This window comes from Cololabis saira, chromosome 2 (assembly GCF_033807715.1).
Source record: "Cololabis saira isolate AMF1-May2022 chromosome 2, fColSai1.1, whole genome shotgun sequence".
NCBI classification, from domain to species: domain Eukaryota; kingdom Metazoa; phylum Chordata; class Actinopteri; order Beloniformes; family Belonidae; genus Cololabis; species Cololabis saira.
Window position 1 is genome coordinate 1,208,072 of NC_084588.1, and position 26,197 is coordinate 1,234,268.

Here is a 26,197-nt window from a genome sequence, read left to right on the forward strand (position 1 = left end):
AACCAGCGACGGAGCGAGAGCATGCGACTAAACATGTCATCACTGGTCAAATTGTATCATGGCACAACTTAAAGAAAAGTCTCTTGGAGCCATGGCCGAAACCGAACAGGATGTCGGCCATTTTGAATAAATTGTGTCATTTTGGCGAAATTTATGCCATTCCTTCGGAAGTTAATTCAGCCTGAACCGTAACGTGCACCCAAGTGTGTTATACATCAAAATGTGCGTCTACATCCTGCGACTACCCGCATTACCATTCTCTTTCAAAAGTGTTACCGTGGCGACGCTAGACGCCAAAAGGCGCGCCCCCCCTTCATGTGATTGGTCCATATTTGATAGTTCTCCAAAAGTCACCAAATTTTGCATGCAAGCCAGGCTTGGCGATAAATTTGATATTTCATGGTTTGCATTAATGGGCGTGGCCTAACGGATCAACAGCGCCCCCTAGAATACTTTTATCTTCCATAACTTTTGAATGGTTTGACATAGGAAGTTGTGGGTGGTGTCATGGGACTCTGTAATGAGTCCTTAAGCTTCGTTGGCCTTAATTAGCCCCGCCCCTTCTTCTGATTGGTTGTCCCGATTCTCTGCTATAACATTGGAATGGTTTGACATAGAGAGTCCTGGGTGGTGTCATCAGATTCTTTAAGGAGTCCTTGACCTTCATTGGCCAGAATTAGCCCCGCCTCTTCTTCTGATTGGTTGTCCCTTTTTTCTGCTATAACTTTTGAATGGTTTGACATAGGAAGTCGTGGGTGGTGTCATGGGACTCTGTAGTGAGTTCTTAAGCTTCGTTGGCCTTAATTAGCCCCGCCCCTTCTTCTGATTGGTTGTCCCGATTTTCTGCTATAACTTTGGAATGGTTTGACATAGAGAGTCGTGGGTGGTGTCATCAGATTCTGTATGGAGTCCTTGACCTTCATTGGCCTGAATTAGCCTAGATTACAAATATTTAAAAAATTAGGAAAAAAAAGTTCCAGACATTTTATCGCTATGTTGGTCTCTCCTAAGCCAGTAAGTCAAAGTAAAAGGAATAGCTGAGACATAGCTCAGCCAGGAAATTGCAGTCTTTGGTGCCCCTTCTTCTGATTGGTTGTCCCGATCAATGGCGTCTTTGCATTAGGGGCCGGTGGGGCACGGCCCCACCAGAGTGCGCTGCTGCGCAGGGGAAGATTATGTGTCATTAAACATAAGTTCATAATAAATTTGTCTCCAATGAAATGTCCGAAGTTTTCATTTGATGCAACTTAGTTTCATCTGCTGACACTTTTTGTAGTGTAACTGTGTGTAAATAGTTCGCCCTGCCTGATCCAGCCCCTCCTCTGTTTCCGCTCGGTGGGGCACAGCGGAGATGTCCCCTCTGCCTGTAATGTTGTGGACTGGTGAACTGCTGCGTGCGCGTGCGCGTGGGCGTGTACAGCGCACACATTAGCTTCGACAGTGGGGCCGCGAGCTCAGGGCCCCAGAGCGCCTCTCATTGGCTACTCTGAACTGAAGCAGACGGCGGTCAAACAGCTCACTCTGTGATTGGCTGTCCCCAGAATTTCCCAGAATGCTTTTCGCCGTCATTTGCGGACTGAATAAAAAAAAAACTATTTCTAGCGAGAAATAAATATTTTACTTTCATAATATTCACTCAGTGAATGTACATAATCACTCGCTTGTCTTTTTCAAACCACGCCAGAATAAAGGCTGATTTATGGTTCTGCATTACACCAACGCAGAGCCTACGGCGTAGGTTACGTGGCGGCGCGCGCCGTACGCCGGCTACGTACTTTGATTGATAGGTGACGTTTCATTCTTTCAAAATGAATGAAGTTGACTATTTGGTGAGTGTGCGATTTAGCACTTTATCAATTGAGCAGAAGTTGGAAATAAAACGTTTGGGACCACATCGACCGGATGATTTAACCATTTGTCAAGCCGGAAAAGACAAAACGAGGACATTTAATAAGGAATGGTTCAAAAGGAAACTCTGGTTAACCGGGAGCATCAATGGTGAGTCTAACAGATTTTTATAGTGGAACTGACCATGTACTTATATTCTTTGAATTATAGTGGACTTTGTGTAATGCGCAACTGGCGATACATGTGTGGGTGTGGGTGTGGGGGGGACAACCTCACGTGGGCTCCCCGACGCTGATGGAGCTGTTTACCTGTCTGTGGTGCTGAAATGGCTGTTTGGCTGTGGTATACTCTGTGTGGTGGCTTTATTAATTGCTGTGTATTGCATGTGCGCCGTACACGCCATGCTCGTGCACGATTGTGCTTGTGCATTGTGTTTTTATTGTTGTCCCGTTGCTGTTTCGATCTTGAGTATTTGATATGAGCTCTTGAACACTGCCCATTTGGTAGCGCTATTGATATGATAATATATGTCGTTAGATGGGCACTGTTGTGATGATGGCATTATTCAGCTGCAATTTTGTGGTCAAAGGGGCTGTGGTCCCTTCTCTCTTACTGATTGCATAAGATTTTCCAGCATGGCCCCACCAAAATTTAAAGACCAAAATCGCCACTGGTCCCGATTTTCTGCCATAACTTTTGAATGGTTTGAAATAGAGAGTCGTGGGTGGTGTCATCATACTCTGTATGGAGTCCTTGACCTTCATTGGCCTGAATTAGCCCTGCCCCTTCTTCGGATTGGTTGTTCCTTTTTTCTGCTATAACTTTTGAATGGTTTGACATAGAGAGTCGTGGGTGGTGTCATTTCTGATATGCTTATGGGGGGCGGTGGACGTGAGTGCGAGGGCCCGTTCATCGCTGCTTGCAGCTTTAATTATTATTATTATTATTATTATTATTATTATTATTATTATTATTATTATTATTATAATGGAATTATTATTCCACGAGACGTCCCGGTCGTGGAACACTGGACCAGCTCTATACCCTCCGCAGGGTGCTCGAGGGTTCATGGGAATTTCCCAACCAGTCTACATGTGTTTTGTGGATCTGGAGAAGGCATTTGACCGTGACCCTCTAACCATTCTGTGGGGGGTGCTGAGTGAGTATGGAGTCCGGGGCCCTCTACTAAGGGCTGTCCGGTCTCTGTATGATCGAAGCAGGAGTCTGGTTCGCATTGCCGGCAGTAAGTCAGACTTGTTCCCAGTGCATGTTGGACTCCGGCAGGGCTGCCCTTTGTCACCGGTCCTGTTCATAATTTTTATGGACAGGATTTCTAGGCGCAGCCAGGGGCCAGAGGGGATCCGGTTTGGGAACCTCAGGATTTCATCTCTGCTTTTTGCAGATGATGTTGTCCTGTTGGCTTCATCAGACAGGGACCTCCAGCATGTGCTGGGGCGGTTTGCGGCCGAGTGCGACGCGGCAGGGATGAGAATCAGCACCTCCAAGACCAAGGCGATGGTTCTCCATCGGAAAAGGGTGGCATGCCTTCTCCGGGTGGGTGGAGAAGTCCTGCCTCAGGTGGAGGGGTTCAAGCATCTCAGGATCTTGTTCACGAGATCGCGGATACAAGCGGCCGAGATGAGTTTCCTCCGCAGGGTGGCTGGACGCTCCCTTAGAGATAGGGTGAGGAGTTCGGTCACCCGGGAGGAGCTCGGAGTCGAGCCGCTGCTCTTTCACATTGAGAGGAGTCAGCTGAGGTGGCTTGGGCATCTGTACCGGATGCCTCCTGGACGCCTCACTAGTTCCAGGCATGTCCCACCGGGAGGAGACCCCGGGCAAGACCCAGGACACGCTGGAGAGACTATGTCTCTCGGCTGGCCTGGGAACGCCTCGGACTCCCCCCGGAAGAGCTGGAGGAAGTGTCTGGGGTGAGGGAAGTCTGGGCATCCCTGCTGAGGCTGCTGCCCCCGCGACCCGGTAACGGAAAAGCGGGAGAAGATGAGTGAGTGATTATTATTATTATTAGGGCCCGAGCACTTGCAGTGCGAAGGCCCTATTGTATTTGCAGGAATTTTTATTATTATTATTAGGGCCCGAGCACCTTCAGTGCGAAGGCCCTATTGTATCTGTAGGAATTTTTATTATTATTAGGGCCCGAGCACTTGCAGTGCGAAGGCCCTATTGTATTTGCAGGAATTTTTATTATTATTATTAGGGCCCGAGCACTTGCAGTGCGAAGGCCCTATTGTATTTGCAGGAATTTTTATTAGGGCCCGAGCACCTTCAGTGCGAAGGCCCTATTGTATTTGCAGGAATTTTTATTATTATTTTTCTTCTGACAAAAGGAAGGCCTTTTTGCCCCCCTAAACGTACCCAAAAAGTCACCAAATTTTGCACCCAAGCCAGGCCTGGCGAAAAATTTTATATTTAATGGTTCGCATTAATGGGCGTGGCAAAATGGCTAAACAGCGCCCCCTTGAAAACTTTGTGCCTCAAGCCCCACGATACGATTTGACGTACATGCACGAAAATCGGTACACTCCTGTATCATGGCGCGACTTAAACAAAAGTCTCTTGGGGTCATGCCCGAAACCGAACAGGATGTCCGCCATTTTGAATTAATCGTGTCATTTTGGCGAAATTTATGCCATTCCATCGGCAGTTAATTCAGCCCGAACCGTAACGTGCACCCAGGTGTGTTATACATCAAAATGTGCGTCTCCATCCTGCGACAACACGCATTACTTTTCTCTTTCAAAAGCGTTACCGTGGCGACGCTAGACGCCAAAAAGCGTGCCCACCCTTCATCTGATTGGTTCAGACCAAAAAAACTTTGCGCCTCAAGCCCCATAATACTCTTTGACGTACATGAACGAAAATCGCTACACACCTGTATCATGTCGCAACAAAAAGAAAAGTCTCTTGGCGCCATGGCCGAAACCGAACAGGAAGTCGGCCATTTTGAACATTCTGAATTAATCACGTAATTTTGGAGCAATATATGCCATTCCTTCGAGAGTTAATTCAGCCCGAACCGTATCGTGAACCCAGATGTGTTATACATAAAAATGTGCGTCTCCATCCTACGACTACACGCATTACTTTTCTCTTTCAAAAGTGTTACCGTGGCGACGCTAGACGCCAACAAGCGCACCCCCCCTTCATCTGATTGGTCCATATTTGATAGTTCCCCAAAAGGCACCAAATTTGGCATGCAAGCCAGGCCTGGCAATAAATTTGATATTTCATGGTTTGCATTAATGGGCGTGGCAAAATGGCTCAACAGCGCCCCCTAGAATACTTTTCTCTGCCATAACTTTTGAATGGTTTGACATAGAGAGTTGTGGGTGGTGTCATGGGACTCTGTAATGAGTCCTCAAGCTTCGTTGGCCTTAATTAGCCCCGCCCCTTCTTCTGATTGGTTGTCCCTTTTTTCTGCTATAACTTTTGAATGGTTTGACATAGGAAGTCATGGGTGGTATCATGGGACTCTGTAATGAGTTCTTAAGCTTCGTTGGCCTTAATTAGCCCCGCCCCTTCTTCTGATTGGTTGTCCCGATTTTCTGCTATAACTTTGGAATGGTTTGACGTAGAGAGTCCTGGGTGGTGTCATAAGATTCTGCATGGAGTCCTTGACCTTCATTGGCCTGAATTAGCCCCGCCCCTTCTTCTGATTGGTTGTCCCTTTTTTCTGCTATAACTTTTGAATGGTTTGACATAGGAAGTCGTGGGTTGTGTCATGGGACTCTGTAATGAGTCCTTAAGCTTCGTTGGCCTTAATTAGCCCCGCCCCTTCTTCTGATTGGTTGTCCCGATTTTCTGCTATAACTTTGGAATGGTTTGACATAGAGAGTCGTGGGTGGTGTCATCAGATTCTGTATGGAGTCCTTGACCTTCATTGGCTTGAATTAGCCCCGCCCCTTCTTCTGATTGGTTGTCCCTTTTTTCTGCTATAACTTTTCAATGGTTTGACATAGGAAGTCGTGGGTGGTGTCATTTCTGATACTTATGCGGGGCGGTGGCCGTGAGTGCGAGGGCCCGTTCATTGCTGCTTGCAGCTTTAATTATTATTATTATTTTCCTGACAAAAGGAAGGCCTTTTTGACCCCCTAAACGTGCACAAAAAGTCACCGAATTTTGCACCCAAGTCAGGCCTGGCGAAAAATTTGATATTTAATGGTTTGCATTAATGGGCGTGGTAAAATGGCTCAACAGCGCCCCCTTGAAAACTTTGTGCCTCAAGCCCCACGATACGGTTTGACGTACATGCACGAAAATCGGTACACACCTGTATCATGGGGCATCTTAAAGAAAAGTCTCTTGGCGTCATGCCCGAAACCGAACAGGATGTCGGCCATTTTGAATTAATCGTGTTATTTTGGCGAAATTTATGCCATTCCTTCGAAAGTTAATTCAGCCCGAACCGTAACGTGCCCCCAAGTGTGTTATACATCAAAATGTGCGTCTCCATCCTGCAACACCACGCATTACTTTTCTCTTTCATAAGCGTTACCGTGGCGACGCTAGACGCCAAAAAGAGTGCCCACCCTTCATCTGATTGGTTCAGACAGAAAAAACTTTGCACCTCAAGCCCCATAATACGTTTTGACGTACATGAACGAAAATCGGTACACACCTGTATCATGTCGCAACTTAAAGAGAAGTCTCTTGGCGCTATGGCCGAAACTGAACAGGAAGTCGGCCATTTTGAACATTCTGAATTAATCCTGTAATTTTGGAGCAATATATGCCATTCCTTCGAGAATTAATTCAGCCCGAACCATAACGTGCACCCAGGTGTGTCATACATCAAAATGTGCGTCTCCATCCTGCGACTTCACACATTACTTTTCTCTTTCAAAAGTGTTACCGTGGCGACGCTAGACACCAACAAGCGCACCTCCCCTTCATCTGATTGGTCCATATTTGATAGTTCCCCAAAAGGCACCAAATTTGGCATGCAAGCCAGGCCTGGCGATAAATTTGATATTTCATGGTTTGCATTAATGGGCGTGGCAAAATGGCTCAACAGCGCCCCCCGGAAAACTTTGTGCCTCAAGCCCCACAATACGGTTTGACGTACATGCACGAAAATCGCTACACACCTGTATCATGGCACAACTTAAAGAAAAGTCTCTTGGAGCCATGGCCGAAACCGAACAGGAAGTTAATCCTGTAATTTTGGAGCAATATATGCCATTCCTTCGAGAATTAATTCAGCCCGAACCATAACGTGCACCCAGGTGTGTCATACATCAAAATGTGCGTCTCCATCCTGCGACTTCACACATTACTTTTCTCTTTCAAAAGTGTTACCGTGGCGACGCTAGACGCCAAAAGGCGCGCCCCCCCTTCATGTGATTGGTCCATATTTGATAGTTCTCCAAAAGTCACCAAATTTTGCATGCAAGACAGACTTGGTGATAAATTTGATATTTCATGGTTTGCATTAATGGGCGTGGCCTAACGGCTCAACAGCGCCCCCTAGAATACTTTTCTCTGCCATAACTTTTGAATGGTTTGACATAGGAAGTTGTGGGTGGTGTCATGGGACTCTGTAATGAGTCCTTAAGCTTCGTTGGCCTTAATTAGCCCCGCCCCTTCTTCTGATTGGTTGTCCCGATTTTCTGCTATAACTTTGGAATGGTTTGATATAGAGAGTCGTGGCTGGTGTCATCAGATTCTTTATGGAGTCCTTGACCTTCATTGGCCAGAATTAGCCCCGCCCCTTCTTCTGATTGGTTGTCCCTTTTTTCTGCTATGAATTTTGAATGGTTTGACATAGGAAGTCATGGGCTGTGTCATGGGACTCTGTAATGAGTTCTTAAGCTTCGTTGGCCTTAATTAGCCCCGCCCCTTCTTCTGATTGGTTGTCCCGATTTTCTGCTATAACTTTGGAATGGTTTGACATAGAGAGTCGTGGGTGGTGTCATAAGATTCTGTATGGAGTCTTTGACCTTCATTGGCCTGAATTAGCCCCGCCCCTTCTTCTGATTGGTTGTCCTTTTTTATAATAAAATCCCCGCAAGCCGCCAGTCGCTCTCGCGCTGACTCCCGCTTCCTGATTCAAACGTCTGCCGGCCCCGCCCCCTGACCAATCAGTGGCGAGTAGGGTGATGACGGCCCCGCCCCCCGACCAATCAGTGGCGAGTAGGGTGATGACGGCCCCGCCCCCCGACCAATCAGTGGCGAGTAGGGTGATGACGGCCCCGCCCCCGACCAATCAGTGGCGAGTAGGGTGATGACGGCCCCGCCCCCTGACCAATCAGTGGCGAGTAGGGTGATGACGGCCCCGCCCCCCGACCAATCAGTGGCGGGTAGGGTGATGACGGCCCCGCCCCCCGACCAATCAGCTGTTGTAATGTGGTGACGTCAGAAATAGTCCCGTGCTCAGCCCGGTTAGAACCTCGGTAGAATGGTTACAGAAAAAGTAATAATATAAAAAGTAGTGTTTTACTAATATTTCTACCTTACAAATATTTTAAAAATTAGGAAAAAATGATCCAGACATTTTATCGCTATGTTGGTCTCTCATAAGCCAGTAAGTCAAAGGGAAAGGAGTAGCAGAGACATAGCTCACCCAGTGCAATGCGGTCTTTCGTGCCAGAGGTTGGGAGTTCGAGCCTGCCCGTATGCTGAAATTTTTGTCAGCAATTTTTGTGGTTTTTTTACATCAAAATGTGCGTCTCTGTCCTGCGACGACGCACATTACTTTTCTCTTTCAAAAGTGTTACCGTGGCGACGCTAGACGCGAAAAAGCGCTCGTCCCCTTCATCTGATTGGTCCATATTTGATAGTTCTCCAAAAGTCACCAAATTTTGCATGCAAGCCAGGCCTGGTGATAAATTTGATATTTCATGGTTTGCATTAATGGGCGTGGCCTAATGGCTCAACAGCGCCATAACTTTTGAGTGGTTTGACATAAAGAGTCGTGGGTGGTGTCATGGGACTCGGTATTGAGTCCTTGACCTTCATTGGCCTGAATTAGCCCCGCCCCTTCTTCTGATTGGTTGTCCCGATTTTCTGCCATAACTTTTGAATGGTTTGAAATAGAGAGTCGTGGGTGGTGTCATCAGACTCTGTATGGAGTCCTTGACCTTCATTGGCCTGAATTAGCCCCGCCCCTTCTTCTGATTGGTTGTCCCGATTTTCTGCCATAACTTTTGAATGGTTTGACATAGGAAGTCGTGGGTGGTGTCATTTCTGATATGCTTATGGGGGGCGGTGGACGTGAGTGCGAGGGCCCGTTCATCGCTGCTTGCAGCTTTAATTATTATTATTATTATTTTTCTTCTGACAAAGTGATGGCCTTTTTGGCCCCCTTAACATGCCCAAAAAGTCACCAAATTTTGCACCCAAGTCAGGCCTGGCGAAAAATTTGATATTTCATGGTTTGCATTAATGGGCGTGGCAAAATGGCTCAACAGCGCCCCCTTGAAAACTTTGTGCCTCAAGCCCCACGATACGGTTTGACGTCCTTCGGCAGTTAATTCAGCCCGAACCGTAACGTGCACCCAGGTGTGTTATACATCAAAATGTGCGTCTCCATCCTCCGACACCACGCATTACTTTTCTCTTTGAAAAGCGTTACCGTGGCGACGCTAGACGCCAAAAAGCGTGCCCACCCTTCATCTGATTGGTTCAGACAGAAAAAACTTTGCGCCTCAAGCCCCATAATACGCTTTGACGTACATGAACGAAAATCGGTACACACCTGTATCATGTCGCAACTAAAAGAAAAGTCTCTTGGCGCCATGGCCGAAACCGAACAGGAAGTCGGCCATTTTGAACATTCTGAATTAATTGCGTAATTTTGGAGCAATATATGCCATTCCTTCGAGAGTTAATTCAGCCCGAACCGTATCGTGAACCCAGATGTGTTATACATCAAAATGTGCGTCTCCATCCTGCGACTACACGCATTACTTTTCTCTTTCAAGAGTGTTACCGTGGCGACGCTAGACGCCAACAAGCGCACCCCCCCTTCATCTGATTGGTCCATATTTGATAGTTCCCCAAAAGGCACCAAATTTGGCATGCAAGCCAGGCCTGGCGATAAATTTGATATTTCATTGTTTGCATTAATGGGCGTGGCAAAATGGCTCAACAGCGCCCCCCGGAAAACTTTGTGCCTCAAGCCCCACAATACGGTTTGACGTACATGCACGAAAATCGCTACACACCTGTATCATGGCACAACTTAAAGAAAAGTCTCTTGGGGTCATGCCCGAAACCGAACAGGATGTCGGCCATTTTGAATTAATCGTGTCATTTTGGCAAAATTTATGCCATTCCTTCGGCAGTTAATTCAGCCCAAACCGTAACGTGTCCCCAAGTGTGTTATACATCAAAATGTGCATCTCCATCCTGCAACTATGCGCATTACTTTTCTCTTTCAAAAGTGTTACCGTGGCGACGCTAGACGCCAAAAGGTGCGCCCCCCCCTTCATCTGATTGGTCCATATTTGATAGTTCTCCAAAAGTCACCAAATTTTGCATGCAAGCCAGACTTGATATTTGATATTTCATGGTTTGCATTAATGGGCGTGGCCTAACGGCTCAACAGCGCCCCCTAGAATACTTTTATCTGCCATAACTTTTGAATGGTTTGACATAGAGAGTCGTGGGTGGTGTCATGGGACTCTGTAATGAGTCCTCAAGCTTCGTTGGCCTTAATTAGCCCCGTCCCTTCTTCTGATTGGTTGTCCCTTTTTTCTGCTATAACTTTTGAATGGTTTGACATAGGAAGTCGTGGGTGGTGTCATGGGACTCTGTAATGAGTCCTTAAGCTTCGTTAGCCTTAATTAGCCCCGCCCCTTCTTCTGATTGGTTGTCCCGACTTTCTGCTACAACTTTGGAATGGTTTGACATAGAGAGTCGTGGGTGGTGTAATCAGATTCTTTATGGAGCCCTTGACCTTCATTGGCCTGAATTAGCCCCGCCTCTTCTTCTGATTGGTTGTCCCTTTTTTCTGCTATAACTTTTAAATGGTTTGACATAGGAAGTCGTGGGTGGTGGCATGGGACTTTGTACTGAGTTCTTAAGCTTCGTTGGCCTTAATTAGCCCCGCCCCTTATTCTGATTGGTTGTCCCGATTTTCTGCTATAACTTTGGAATGGTTTAACATAGAGAGTCGTGGGTGTTGTCATCAGATTCTGTATGGAGTCCTTGACCTTCATTGGCCTGAATTAGCCCCGCCCCTTCTTGTCATTGGTTGTCCCTTTTTTCTGCTATTACTTTTTAATGGTTTGACATAGGAAGTCGTGGGCTGTGTTATGGGACTCTGTAAAGAGTTCTTAAGTTTCGTTGGCCTTAATTAGCCCCGCCCCTTCTTCTGATTGGTTGTCCCTTTTTTCTGCTATAACTTTTAAATGGTTTGACATAGGAAGTCGTGGGTGGTGGCATGGGACTCTGTAATGAGTACTTAAGTTTCGTTGGCCTTAATTAGCCCCGCCCCTTCTTCTGATTGGTTGTCCCGATTTTCTGCTATAACTTTTGATTGGTTTGACATAGGAAGTCGTGGGTGGTGTAATGGGAATCTGTAATGAGTTCTTAAGCTTCGTTGGCCTTAATTAGCCCCGCCCCTTCTTCTGATTGGTTGTCCCTTTTTTCTGCTATAACTTTTGAATGGTTTGACATAGGAAGTCGTGGGTGTTGTCTTTTCTGATATGCTTATGGGGGGCGGTGGCCGTGAGTGCGAGGGCCCGTTCATCGCTCATTGCAGCTTTAATTATTATTATTATTATTTTCCTGACAAAGTGAAGGCCTTTTTGCCCCCCTTAACATGCCCAAAAAGTCACCAAATGTTGCACCCTAGTCAGGCCTGGCGAAAAATTTGATATTTAAAGGTTTGCATTAATGGGCGTGGCAAAATGGCTCAACAGCGCCCCCTTGAAAACTTTGTGCCTCAAGCCCCACGATACGGTTTGACGTACATGCACGAAAATCGGTACACACCTGTATCATGTGGCAACTTAAAGAAAAGTCTCTTGGGGTCATGCCCGAAACCGAACAGGAAGTCGGCCATTTTGAATTAGTTGTGTCATTTTGGCGAAATTTATGCCATTCCTTCGAAAGTTAATTCAGCCCGAACCGTAACGTGCCCCCAAGTGTGTTATACATCAAAATGTGCGTCTCCATCCTGCGACAACACGCATTACTTTTCTCTTTCAAAAGCGTTACCGTGGCGGCGCTAGACGCCAAAAAGCGTGCCCACCCTTCATCTGATTGGTTCGACAGAAAAAACTTTGTGCCTCAAGCCCCATAATACGGTTTGACGTACATGAACGAAAATCGGTACACACCTGTATCATGTCGCAACTAAAAGAAAAGTCTCTTGGCGCCATGGCCAAAACCTAACAGGAAGTCGGCCATTTTGAACATTCTGAATTAATCGCGTAATTTTGGAGCAATATATGCCATTCCTTCGAGAATCAATTCAGCCCGAACCGTATCGTGAACCCAGATGTGTTATACATCAAAATGTGCGTCTCCATCCTGCAACTACACGCATTACTTTTCTCTTTCAAAAGTGTTACCGTGGCGACGCTACACGCCAACAAGCGCACCCCCCGTTCATCTGATTGGTCCATATTTGATAGTTCCCCAAAAGGCACCAAATTTGGCATGCAAGCCAGGCCTGGCGATCAATTTGATATTTCATGGTTTGCATTAATGGGCGTGGCAAAATGGCTCAACAGCGCCCCCCCGGAAAACTTTGTGCCTCAAGCCCCACAATACGGTTTGACGTACATGCACGAAAATCACTACACACCTGTATCATGGCACAACTTAAAGAAAAGTCTCTTGGCGCCATGGCCGAAACCGAACAGGAAGTCAGCCATTTTGAATAAATTGTGTCATTTTGGCGAAATTTATGCCATTCCTTCGGCAGTTAATTCAGCCCGAACCGTAACGTGCACCCAGGTGTGTTATACATCAAAATGTCCTCCTACATCCTGCGACACCACGCATTACTTTTCTCTTTCAAAAGTGTTACCGTGGCGACGCTAGATGCCAAAAGGCGCGCCTCCCCTTCATGTGATTGGTCCATATTTGATAGTTCTCCAAAAGTCACCAAATTTTGCATGCAAGCCAGGCCTGGCGATAAATTTGATATTTCATGGTTTGCATTAATGGGCGTGGCCTAACGGCTCAACAGCGCCCCCTAGAATACTTTTCTCTGCCATAACTTTTGAATGGTTTGACATAGGAAGTTGTGGGTGGTGTCATGGGACTCTGTAATGAGTTCTTAAGTGTCGTTGGCCTTAATTAGCCACGCCCCTTCTTCTGATTGGTTGTCCCGATTTTCTCCTATAACTTTGGAATGGTTTGACATAAAGAGTCGTGGATGGTGTCATCGGATTCTGTATGGAGTCCTTGACCTTCATTGGCCTGAATTAGCCCCGCCCCTTCTTCTGATTGGTTGTCCCGATTTTCTGCTATAACTTTTGAATGGTTTGACATAGGAAGTCGTGGATGGTGTCTTTTCTGATATGCTTATGGGGGGCGGTGGCCGTGAGTGCGAGGGCCCGTTCATCGCTGCTTGCAGCTTTAATTATTATTATTATTATTATTATTATTATTATTGCACAGTGATTGATTACTCTTAGACTCAATGAGTGATGAGAGTTCATCAGAGCAACAGCTTGGGGGAAGAAACTGTCCTTGTGTCTGGAGGTTTTAGCATACAGAGCTCTGTAGCGCCGTCCAGAGGGGAGGAGTTGGAACAGTCTGTGTCCTGGGTGTGAGGGGTCTGGTCCAGGTCCTGGACCTGGTCCTGGGTGTGAGGGGTCTGGTCCTGGTCCTGGTCCTGGGTGTGAGGGGTCTGGTCCTGGTCCTGGTCCTGGGTGTGAGGGGTCTGGTCCTGGTCCTGGTCCTGGGTGTGAGGGGTCTGGTCCTGGTCCTGGTCCTGGACCTGGGTGTGAGGGGTCTGCAGAGATGCTACCTGCCCGTTTCCTGGTCCTGGACCGGTACAGGTCCTGGATAGATGGGAGGTTAGTCCCAATTATCCTCTCTGCAGACCTAATTGTCCGTTGCAGTCTGTGCCTGTCCAGTTTGGTGGCTGATCCTAATGTGGGTAATGTGGGTGGTCCAGCTCCAGGGGGTTCCGACTGCACCAGTGGACTAGCTGTTTCACCTCCTGTCTGTACACAGACTCGTCCCCCTCCCGGATCAGGCCGATGACAGTGGTGTCGTCCGTGTTCTAGAGGAGCTTCACAGAAGAGTCCCCTGAGGTGCAGTCGTTGGTGTAGAGCAGGGGTGTCGGACTCCAGTCCTCGAGGGCCGGTGTCCCTGCAGGTTTTAGATGTTTCCCTGCTTCATTACACCATGATACAAGTGACTGTGTCATCAACAGAACTATCCAGACTTTCATGACAAGCTGGTGACTATGATTAATTAGAATCAGGTGTGTTAAAGCAGTGAAACATCTAAAACATGCAGGACACCGGCCCTTCTGGGATTCAGTTTGACACCTGTGGTGTAGAGGGAGAAGAGCAGTGGTGAGAGGACGCAGCCCTGGGGGGGCCAGTGCTGATGGTCCGGGTGCTGGATGTAATGCCCCCGCCCCACCCCTGGGGGGGTCAGTGCTGATGGTCCGGGTGCTGGATGTTATGCTCCCCCCACCCCTGGGGGGGCCAGTACTGATGGTCCGGGTGCTGGATGTGATGCTCCCCAGCCTCACCTGCTGCCTCCTGTCACTCAGGAAGCTGCTGATCCACTGACAGGTGGAGGCAGGCACTGCGTCCGATGTTTTTTTGTTTTTTTTTGTCTGCACACATATTAATGGTTAATACCATGCTGGTAAGAACCTAAGGCATATATATATATATATATATATATATATATATATATATATATATATATATATATATATATATATATATATATATATGCAAATATGAGCAGCAACAGTCCCAGGTCTCGAGACCCAATCACAATCTGAGCTAAGCTACCGCGATTAACTAACCCCCAAAACTACAGTGCAAGCATGCAGGTGAACGAGCCGATGTATATGTCTATACGTGTGTGTGTGTGTGTGTGTGTGTGTGTGTGTGTGTGTGTGTGTGTGTGTGTGTGTAATAATCCTATCAAAGCTCCACCTGAAGTGTATCTATACCCCGCCACCCCGCCACCTGCGAGATCAGAGGCCGACAAGGAAGAACCCGGAACCGGGGGGGCTTCAGTCGGACTTGAGACAAACATGAATGTTCCAGACAGATATCACGTACGCAGTTGTATGCACTTTTTATACAATTGTATGCAGTTGTACACAGTTTTATACAGTTGTACACAGTTCTACAATTGTACACAGTTGTATGCAGTTTTATACTGTTATACACCATTGTACACAGTTCAACACAGTTTTACGCAGTTGCAAGCTGTTTTGTATAGTTGTACGCAGTTTTATGCAGTTGTACAGTTTTTTGCAGTTGTACATAGTTTTATGTCGTTTTACATAGCTGTACATGGTTGTATGCCATCTTTTTACAGATGTACGCAGTTTTATACAGTTTTACACACTTGTACACTGCTCTACTCTGTTTTACGCAGTTGTACGCAGTATTATGCAGTTGTACATAGTTTTACATCATTTTCCATAGTTGTATATGGTTGTACACAGTTCTTGTTACAGAAGTACGCAGTTTTATACAGTTTTACACACTGTTCTACACTGTTTTACGCAGTTGTACGCAGTATTATGCAGTTGTACACACTTGTAAACAGTTATACGCTGTTGTACACAGTTTTATGCAGTTGTATGCATGTATACCCAGATTTATACTGTTATACGCCCTTGTACAAATTCCTACACAGTTGTACACAGTTTTAAACAATTTTACACAGTTGTATGCAGTTTTACACATTTGTATGCAGTTTTATACAGTTGTTAATAGGTTTACACAGTTTTACGTCGTTTGACATAGTTGTTCACAGTTTTGTACAGTTTTACACAGTTCTACACAGATCTACACAGTTTTACACAGTTATTCGCAGTATTATACAGTTCTATGGAGTTGAACGCAGTTTTATACTGTTATACGCAGTTTTGCATGTAGTGTTACACAGTTGCACGTCGTTTTACACAGTTGTACACAACTTCTACACAGTTGTATGCACTTTTATACCATTGTACACAGTTGTATGCAGTTGTACACAGTTTTATACAGTTGTACACAGTTCTACAATTTTACGCAGTTTTATACTGTTATACACCATTGTACACAGTTCTACATAGTTTTCGGTCACAGGTTACAGGTCATCGGGGACATCTCTACCCCAGACTGAGTCATGGGGGAGGATACCTGTGGCACGTTTAGTACGTGCAGGGGTATGATGTCCACCAAACACAAATGCGTCTTGGACCAATCTTACCATCGTACATCTACCTACCTATCCCGGTGGGAGGAGTAGATAGATTGAGTTGCCACACATCCAAGAGATATCATCTTGTGGGTCAGTCCCAACTGCATCAGGAGCTGCATAGTACTCAGTACAAGTGGCATTCGTGGGCAAAAATATTTTATCAAATTTGGTAGGGTCAGCTGTGTTCCGGCCGCAAGCGGCTAGATTAATGGAGCACTTAGAAAGTGGGACTTCTCCTACGAGTGTGGGTTTTCCAAAATCTATTTTTTTGCTGTAACAAACTGCTTTAAGGTGTTGTGGGAACGGTATTTCCTGTATCATGATTGGGGACGACCAATCGTATTAAGGAGATGGCTAAACCCACGGCCTTTTTTTTTAGCTGGGGCCGTGCTGTTGAATCCTTTAATGTAATTTGGCAAATAGCTTGGGCTGTACCTGGATTTCAATATATCAGGATAGTACGAACCATTGCGTGGGTCTATGGGAATGGGGTGTACTGGTGGGCTACCTGCTGACAAAGGCATTCAGCTACACACATAGCAGTTAGACATGTTTTGTTACTTGGCTATAAACCCAGCAAAATTGTACCACATGTTCATTTCAAACCGAGTCTTGGATTGTTTGACTTCATACCACTTGCGGATTGGTATGGCCGCTACTGATCTCTTCTCTCGGGGCTCCTCTTCATTCTGTTCCACCAGGAGCCAGATTGTGGTCAAGAGGACCACAATGGCCATGCTGATGAGTGGAACTCTCATGATGGCAGTGCAAGGAGGCACGACCCGTGGCTGGTGAGCAGGCGTCAGATGAGTTCTTCGGCGGACAAGGGTTTTGATACCGTCCGACTTCCGGCCTACTCAGGAAAGTTTTTTACTAGTTTGCATTGTGACTGGTGAACCCACGTAGATCATTCAGCAATCTTTACTGCTGTCGGGGTAGCGATCTGGACAACGAAAGGGCCGTCCCAACGGGGTGATGACCACGTCTTTCGTTTCACCACTCAAACCAGGATCTGGTCACCTGGTTTCAGCAATTCCTGTGTAGAAGGGAGAGGAGAAAGCGGCAGCTTACAGGAACTTTGAACATCTTTTTCAGCAAACAATTTACTCATCCACATCGAGAGTGGATCTGCCTCTTCGGTTTTCTCTTGCCACGGTTCTCCCTCCCATAGAGGGAGTTGGAACGGGCGACCATACACTACCTCAAAGGGCGTGAGGCCTGATGGGTTTGGGATGATTCTCATGTACATTTTGACTAATGGCAGGCATCCAGGCCATGGTTTTCCAGTTTCCATGGTTTTCCTGAGCCTTAGCTTAACAGTGCCATTAGTTCGTTCCACTAGGCCTGCACTTTGTGGGTGATAGGCACAGTGGTTCTTTAGGTTGATACCTAGATGTTTAGCCATGTTTTGGATTACAGTGTTCACAAAGTGTGCACTATTATCGCTCCAAATTAATCTTGGAATGCCATGTTCTGGAATTATGTGTTTGCAAATGGCTTTAGCTACTGTGAGCTTGTCAGCTGTTTTGGCCGGGACTATTTCAACCCATTTGGATAGGGAGTCAACTAACACTAGGCAATACTTGTATTGCCCAATTCTGGATAGCTCAATGAAATCCATATGGATAACTTCAAATGGATAGGTCCGTTGGGGACACTGACCTCTTTTAGGTCTCATATTGCCTTGCGTGTTGTGCCTGCAACATGTTAGACAGCTCCTACAAACATTTTTAAAGTAGGTATTTAGACCTGGTGATGTATGGAATATTTCATGTACCATACTCTACATCCCTCCTGTTGAGACATGGGACTTCCCATGGCTCAATTTAGCCACCAGGCGGAACAGATTTTTTGGGAGTACTGGTTTGTTTTGCAATACATAGAGGCTTTCTAGAGTTACAGTAGCACCTTCATTTAGCCAAATGTCTTTTTTCTCTTTGTGGAGCATTGTTTTGCATGTCAATTAAAATTTGAGTTGGAATGGTGTCCAATTGTTTGCTGGTCATGATGTCAGTTGTGGTTTTTTGAGCTGCTGCTTTGGCCGCTTCATCTGCTTTGGTGTTTCCTTTGGTGATTCAGTCGATTCCTTTGGTGTGAGCCCTGCATTTGCATACTGCTATTTCTTTGGGGAGCAGTACTGATTTGAGGAGTTCTTTCAATAAGGCTTCATGTTCCACTGGTTTCTCTGTGGATGTCTTCATTCCTCGCCGGTTCCATCGGGCGGAGAATACATGGAGAACCGAGTGTGCATATTGGCTGTCTGTGAATATTGTGACTATTTCTCCTTCAAATAGTTGACAGGCTTTTGTCAAGGCTTGGATTTCTGCAGATTGAGCTGATTGGTTGGACGGCAGTGTTTCAGCATGCAGAACTTCGTCATCCGTGACTACTGCATAACCGACTTGGTTCTTTCCTTCAGGTGATTTTGAGGCTGATCCATCTACATAGACATATGTGCTGTCTGGCATGGGCGTGTCTAGTAGGTCAGGTCTTGGTTTGCAACAGCTGTCTGGTCTTTCCACACAGTGGTGAGGGTCGCCGTCTTCTTCTGTGGGGAGAAGTGTGACTGGATTCAGAGTGTTGCATCTCTGCAACGTCAGGTGTGGTTGGGATAGCAGTGTTGCAGTAATTGACAGGTGTCTGGCAGGCGACATGAACGACATTTTAGTGCTGGTGATTAGCATATCAACAGCATGTGGCACTTTTAGGGTGAGGGGGTGAAACAACACCAGTTCAGCTGAGGCCTGGATGGCCAATGCAGCTGCGCACACTGCTCTAACACAAGAAGGCAGTGCAGCTGCTACTGGGTCCAACCTTTTGGAGTAGAACGCTACTGGCCTTAGTTTGTCCCCAAATGTCTGTAGTAGCACTGAGGTTATGAATGTACCTTTACAGTCTACTGTCTGGATGAATGCCTTGTTGTAGTTTGGTAGGGCCAGGACTCCAGAGTTCAGGATCACAGTTTTCAACTCCTCAAATGCTTGGGTGCCTTCTGGGGTCCATGGAATGGGGTCTTTCATTGACATTTCCACGGTGTAGATGAGATCCAACAGTGGTTCTGTGAGCTCTGCAAAGTTTGGGATCCAGCTTCTGCAATAATTGGTTAATCCTAGGAATGCCATCATCTGCTTTTTGTTAGTGGGTTTTGGACAATTTCTGATGGCTTCCCTCCTGTTCTCGGTCAGGCTCTTTCCTGCTTGAGAGACATTGTGTCCAAGGCAAGGCAAGGCAAGGCAAATTTATTTATATAGCACAATTCAACACAAGGTAATTCAAAGTGCTTTACATTGACATTAAAAGCGGCAAGACATAATTAGACAGTAAATAACAAATAGGTAAGAATAAGAAAAGAAGTAAAATAATAAAAAGCACAAGCTGTTAAAAATAAGGGCAGTAGAATACAGCAGGTAAGTTTAATTTAAGAGTACGCTTGAGTAAACAGTAATGTTTTTAACCCTGATTTAAAAGACCTGACAGTTGGAGCAGACCTCAGGTCTACAGGAAGTTTGTTCCACCGGTGAGGAGCAGAATAACTGAACGCTGCCTCACCTTGCTTGGTTCTGGTTCTTGGGACACGCAACAAACCAGATCCAGAAGACCTAAGGGGTCTGGGAGCTTCATAGGGAACTAACAGATCAACCATGTATTTTGGTCCAAGACCATTCAGTGCTTTGTAGACCAGAAGTAAGATTTTAAACTCTATCCTTTGACTAACTGGAAGCCAGTGTAGTGCTTTCATGACCGGTGTAACATGGTCCAGTTTCCTGGTGTTTGTAAGGACTCTGGCAGCAGTGTTCTGGATCAGCTGCAGCTGCCTGATAGATTTCTTGTTAAGGCCTGTAAAGATGCCATTGCAATAATCCAACCTACTGAAAATGAATGCATGAATATGTTTTTCCATGTCTTGTTTAGACAGAATCCCCTTCATTCTAGCAATGTTTTTCAGGTGATAATAGGCAGATTTAGTGATAAACTTTAGATGGCTGTTGAAGTTCAGATCTGAGTCAATAATTGTCCAAGGAAAACCACTTCCTTCTGGCAGAATTGGAGCTTATTTAATGAGGCTTTGTTTCCAGTTTCCTCTAGGTGTTTGAGCAGAGCAATTGTTTCTTCTTTGCATTCTTCTTCTGTTGGACTGGTTATTTAATTAGAATGTCATCTACATACACCAGAATCTGAGTCATTGGTGAGTGTTGATGTGTACTCAGACATGCCATTATCTCCTGAGAAAAGATTGTTAGGCTATCACAAAAACCTTGGGGAAGACGGGTATATGTGTACTTGTGGCCTTCAAATGTGAAGCCGAACCAGTGGTGGGCCTGCCGGTTCAGTGGGATGGAGAAGAAGGCATTGCTGAGGTCTACCATGGTAAAATACTCTTGTTGGGGTTTTAGCTCGTTCAGCAACGTGTATGGGTCTGGTACACAGGGGGCCCTTGACTAGACAGCAGTGTTGACATGTCTGAGGTCATGGACTAGTCTCCATGTTCCAGTTTCAGCCTTCTTGACCGGAAAGATGGGGGTATTGCACTCACATGTGGGATCTTCAACTAGCACACCCGCTTTCACCATGTCAATTACTGGTCTTATTCCTTCAATTGCATCTGGTTTTAATGGATATTGTTTTAGTCTAGGTCTATGAGAGGTCTTAGGTGTGATGACTACTTCCTTGGCTGTAGTCATCAGTCCTACATCGGTCTTTGATGCTGACCACAAGGTGGCTGGGACACCAGGGAAATCTTCTGCAGTGTAGCAGATGAGGTTCTGATGTCATTCTGTCAAATGGGTCTTCGTCTGTGCCACGGTGGTCCAGCTGAGGGCTGTTCTCTTTACTAGGCCATATTCTCTGGACTCATATTCAGCAGTTTTTGGTCCAGTTTGTGTCCACTTCTTTTCTGGCATGCTCTTAAACGTGAATGCTATTGTCTTTCCAGCGTCTCCCTGGTTTTTTGGAGAGGGAGATGTGTGGTGTGGTGTTTGACCAAAAACACCATAGGGTTCTTGCTTTGGTGGGCATACTGACTGTTAACCCATGCATCTACACCAGTGGTGGTGAACAGGTGGTTAACTGTGAGCGCTTCGAAATCAATTGGTTTGGACCATTTCAGTAAACAGGTGTGGCCCCCCGCGGCGACTACTGTGATCAGCTTCTTTCCTGGCTCTACTCCTGGAGCTTTATCTTTCAGAACTGATTTGGCACCGGAGTCACACAAAAACCTTATGGCTTTTCTTGAGGGGCCTAATCTTAGGGTGTAATATGGCTTCTTTGGATCTGATGAGTTGAGAGAGCACAATTGGGTCAAGTCGAGGTTGTCAACAGGGGTAGGGGTCTTGTTGTCATCATCCCCTTTTTTCTCCACTGGATCCTTTTTGCGTTATTCTTGGTTGTCACCGTGATGCGGGTTATGTGGTGGTGGACGCTTTTCTTTGGGAGGCTCAGGGCAGTCTCTAGCGTAGTGACCTAGTCGGTGGCAGTTGTAGCATTTGCCAGGCTCGGGGCAGTCTCTAGCGTAGTGGCCTAGTCGGTGGCAGTTGTGGCATTTGTCATTAAAACGTATTTGTCCTCTTCAGCGTCCTTCTCCGGGGTGATCAAACTTCCTGGGGAATCTTTTATTTTCTTTGTAAAGAACTTCTTCTTCTTCTTCTTGATCTTTCTCTGAATGGGTCAGGGCTGCCAGAGCTTGGGCCAGGGCGTGGACTTGAGTGGTGGGGGTGGTTTTCTTCTTGTGGACTGACTCAGCATGAGCAGCCCACTCCATCATTTGTGCCATGTTCTGGGTGCGATGGGTGACGCAGTGTTTGGCAATGAAACCTGAAATTCGTGGGAGGAAGCCTGCCATGATGCTATCCTGTCGTTGTCTTTGGTCAGCACCTTCAGGATCTTGGTCTTCCTCCAGCCCACTGTGGGCTTTGAAGATCTCTTCCATTCTTCCTCTGAACACATGGACATCTTCATCTTCCCTTTGGGCGGTGGTATTGATTTTACCGTAATCTGGGGCGGCAGTCCAATTGTCGCGGACTCGTCTCATCACTTCATCCACCGGTCCTCTGAGGGCATCTCCTGGTTGTAGAATGTCGTTCTGGTTATCCCTTGGGTTAAAATTTCCTTTAACCCTCGTCTAATTGTGGCCCAAGCTGGTTCTGAAAGCTCTTTCTACCTCGATCCCATTTAGTACATATGAATCACAGAGTAGACGGAAATTTTCGATCCATTTGCCGGGGGTGGCAGTGGGGTCCCCCAGGCCTTTGCAGGCATCTCTGCATCCGGTCTCAGTCCACAGGCGAAAAACTCTCAGAGTCCTGTCCTGGTCATTGTCGAGACCATAGTGGGGGTTGGCGACCTGGACTAAGGGGTAGAGCTGGGATGGGGGTGGTACAGGTTGAAGTTGAGTGGGTGGATATGGTGGTGGGTCTTCATAACCACTTGCACAGGTGAGTAGAGGGTAGAGTCTGTCTTTTTCTTTCATCTGTCGCTGATTTCTGGTCTGTACTGGTGACCAAACATCGTTTCTTTCATGGGTTGTGGCTCCCTCTAGTGTGCGGACTACAACTGTAGGTGAGGCGTCATGTTCTGGAGGTGGGGCCAGCACTGGGATGGGCTGTGGAGGTGGAACCAGTACTGGGATTGGCTGTGGGGGCGGAGCCAGCACTGGGATTGGCTGTGGGGGTGGAGCCAGCACTGGGATTGGCTGTGGGGGTGGAGCCAGCACTGGGATTGGCTGTGGGGGTGAAGCCAGCACTGGGACCTCATCGGGCTGAGCGGTGCATGACCGTGCGCCCGTCTCCTCATCTGCTCTGATCTTAATCATGGCTGCAGTATAGCTTTTTTCAACATTTTTCTTTTTTTCTTCGCTTCACGATCTGCTTCTCTCTGTCTTGCTTGTACAATCCACACTTCAATATTCTTCAACTGTTTTCGTATTTTATCACCCGCTTTGCCATTCTTTACCTTCTCTTCATGCTGCAATGTTCTTTTTATTTCAAGCAGTTTACAAGTGTCAAATTTACCATCAAAACCATGTTTCTTCTGCCACTTTTTCACCGGTTTGCAACTTTCAGGAAAACATCATAAACCGTGTATCTGGTGGTACCTTTTTGCTGGACTTTTGTCCCATTTTGAACGTTCAGTCAGTTTTGCTTTTAGCCTTAAATTATTTTTTATCTTTTAAGTTCTGTATATTTTTTGCACAATTTGTTGTCACAATCTTTTATTTACCTATTTTCAGGGACGTCCCATCAACTAAGAGTTTTTTTTGGAAATTTACTTTAGGTTCACCATAAGTTTTAGTTTAACCACATATTTGTTATTTTAGCGATAATTTGTTTTAACTTTCTTTCAGTTCACAAGTTTTGTTTTAACAGTTTGGTTTTTAGCGCTGATTTATTTAGTGAGCAATTGAAACTTTTACTTCATATTTTTAGAAACCGCAATATTGTCAATAGACAGTTTCAATCATGAACATTTAAACAAGAAACATTAGACAAGACAAACATTAAACAAAAAATCATTAAAAAACATTCCTAAGAAACCTCCTCTCGTTATTCTGTACTTCTAAAGTCCCCTGACCTTAAAAGCCGGTCCCCGACCGAGTGGGCGTTAACACATCAGAACGCGGTGGCAACTGGAGAGAGAACGAGGCTGCAGGTCCAGATGTCTTTAGCTACAGAGTCTTGAAAGTTTTTTTCAGATCAGCTATGTTGGATTCTGCAGCATCTCTTCAATCTCAACCTGAGCCAGGAGATGGTTACAGGGCTGTGGAAGACATCCTCCCTTGATCTCATCCATCCTCTGCCAATGACTTTTGTCCTGTATGCCTAACATTTCACATCATGAAAGTAAGGAACTCCAGAAGACACAGATGGACGCCTTTCACAATAATCTGGATTACTGACCACCTGACAAACAGACCACAGTTGGTGAGACTGCTTGGTTGTGTGTCTGAGCAGGTGGTGAGAAGCACAAGAGCACCACAGGGAACTATACTCTCACCACTCCTCTTCATGCTGTACACCTCAGACCTCCAGTACTCAGATTTCTCTGCAGTTGTGGGGCGTATCAGTGATGGACAAGAGAGTATAGAGAGGCGATGGACCGTTTTTGGCATGTGTGGGAACAATAACCTCATCCTGAATGTGAACAAGAAAAAAGGAGAGGATTGTGGATTTTAGGATACCCAGGGTTAAGTCAAATAGTTTTTCCATCATGGAGAAGAAGAGGAAGTGGTGGAGGAGTATAAATACCTCAGTGTTCAACTGTACAGCAGACTGGACTGGAAGTACAACACTGATGCTGTTTACCGTATAAGAAAGGACAGAGCAGTAGGGGAAACTTAGGTCCTCAGCGGTTGCAGCATGATGTTGTGCATCAAGTCTATTATGAAGATTGCAATTTAATCTGCAGTCATTTTGGGGGAGCAGCATCACAGCCAGTGACTTAAAAAAACTGAGACGTCTGGGTCATTTCTGATGCTGCAAGAGCTAATTATGCAAGAAAGCATGCTTAATAAAAGGAAAACAATGGATTGCATTGTACACTACAAGTCAAAAGTATGGAAGTGGATCAGATCTGTATCAGCTGTCTGTGGGTATGTGTGTGGGACATGGAGTTGAATCAACCCTGGAGATTACCAGAAAACTGCGTTTGGCTGCAAGGAAGTCCTGTTAAAAGGAGAAACTCGTCCCTTCCCAGGAATGAACTATATATATAACACACACACACACACACACACACACACACACACACACACACACACACACACACACACACACACACACACACACACACACACACACAAAGCAAACAGTGAAAGCTGACAATGAAAGCCTTGGTTGGAACTGAAAGTGGGCGTGAGTCTGTATGTGTGTGTGTGTGTTGTGTTTGTGAGTCTGCAAGTGTGTTGTGTGTGCATGTGTGTATAGCTGGGTCAGTTGGCTGGTTGTGTGTGTTTCCATGAGAGGGAGGGAGTGTTGTTAAAGAAGGTGTGGGAAGATAAGAGGGTAGAAGAGGGATTGATCTGTCAATATTTGTTTAGAAATTGGACCTTCATGTAAACTTCAGCTGAAACACCTGTGGTCTTTTCCTTGTCTCTGGAATCTAAAGCTGTAATATTACTTTTATACACGTAACATCCCTTCCTTTCAAGTGAGTTGTGAATTTTTCAGCTTTTTAGTGTCCTGTCCTTCACATGATACTCATCCCTTCTTGTGTTTGCATGACCTGGCAGCTCCACGGAGGAAGACAGATGTTTGACTCGCTGTACGACTGGTTCTGGTGGGAGAAGATGTGGCTGCCTGCAGAGCTGTCGTGGGCGGACCTGGAGGACAAGGAGGGTCGAGTCTACGCCAAGGCCTCACATCTGAATGTTACAGTACCCTATGCCTTTGGCTTTTTATTCATCAGATACCTCTTTGAAAGGTACGACTCAGTCTGTTTACCACGTCAGTCAGTGCGTTTACATGAGAAGTTTAATTCCTCTTTAATTCAGAATTAAAATTAAATCTGATTTAAAATGAGTAAAAATTACCATGTAAACACCTAATTACGAATGAAAATGGCCATTCCGAATTAAATTCAATTCCGAAGTAAGTGGCTGGTTTATTCCGATTTTAAATCCGAATAGAATAATTCCGAGATCACGATACACTCATTCCGCTTTAAATTAATTCTGTCTTCAGTCTTTCTTTCTGCTCGTTCCCTCGGCCATCTGTCTCCATGACGCTTATATTCCACGCTGGGCTGGTTTTCCAAACAAAGTTTCAAGATGCAGCACGCAGTAAACGGTGGTCAAGAGCAGAGACCAAGCTATTTAATAAATAGCTTGGAGGACCTGGAAATCATTAAAAGATCAGATGGAAACTGGAAACATAAAAATTGTGAGCTTTTCAAAGTTGTAGCGGCTAAGTTTGTTTTTCTTCCGGTAGACGTAACTTCCGGTCCCCCCCCTATCCAATCAGAACCTTCCCAACCCCCAGACCTTAAGAAT

General features: G+C 45.9%; 1 protein-coding gene across 3 annotated transcripts in view; it reads left to right on the plus strand.

Annotated features, from left to right (window-relative positions):
• Positions 1-26,197, plus strand: part of cers3a (ceramide synthase 3a) — a 134,446-nt gene that overhangs the window by 32,866 nt on the left and 75,383 nt on the right. For 2 of the 3 annotated variants that reach the window (XM_061735909.1, XM_061735901.1), the window contains exon 2: positions 25,439-25,629. In XM_061735909.1, the coding sequence (XP_061591893.1) occupies positions 25,457-25,629 (173 nt within the window). In that variant the 5' untranslated portion in view covers positions 25,439-25,456. Of the gene's footprint in view, positions 1-25,320; positions 25,357-25,438; positions 25,630-26,197 lie in introns of those variants that run through there. The other variant, XM_061735918.1, reaches the window with a different exon arrangement.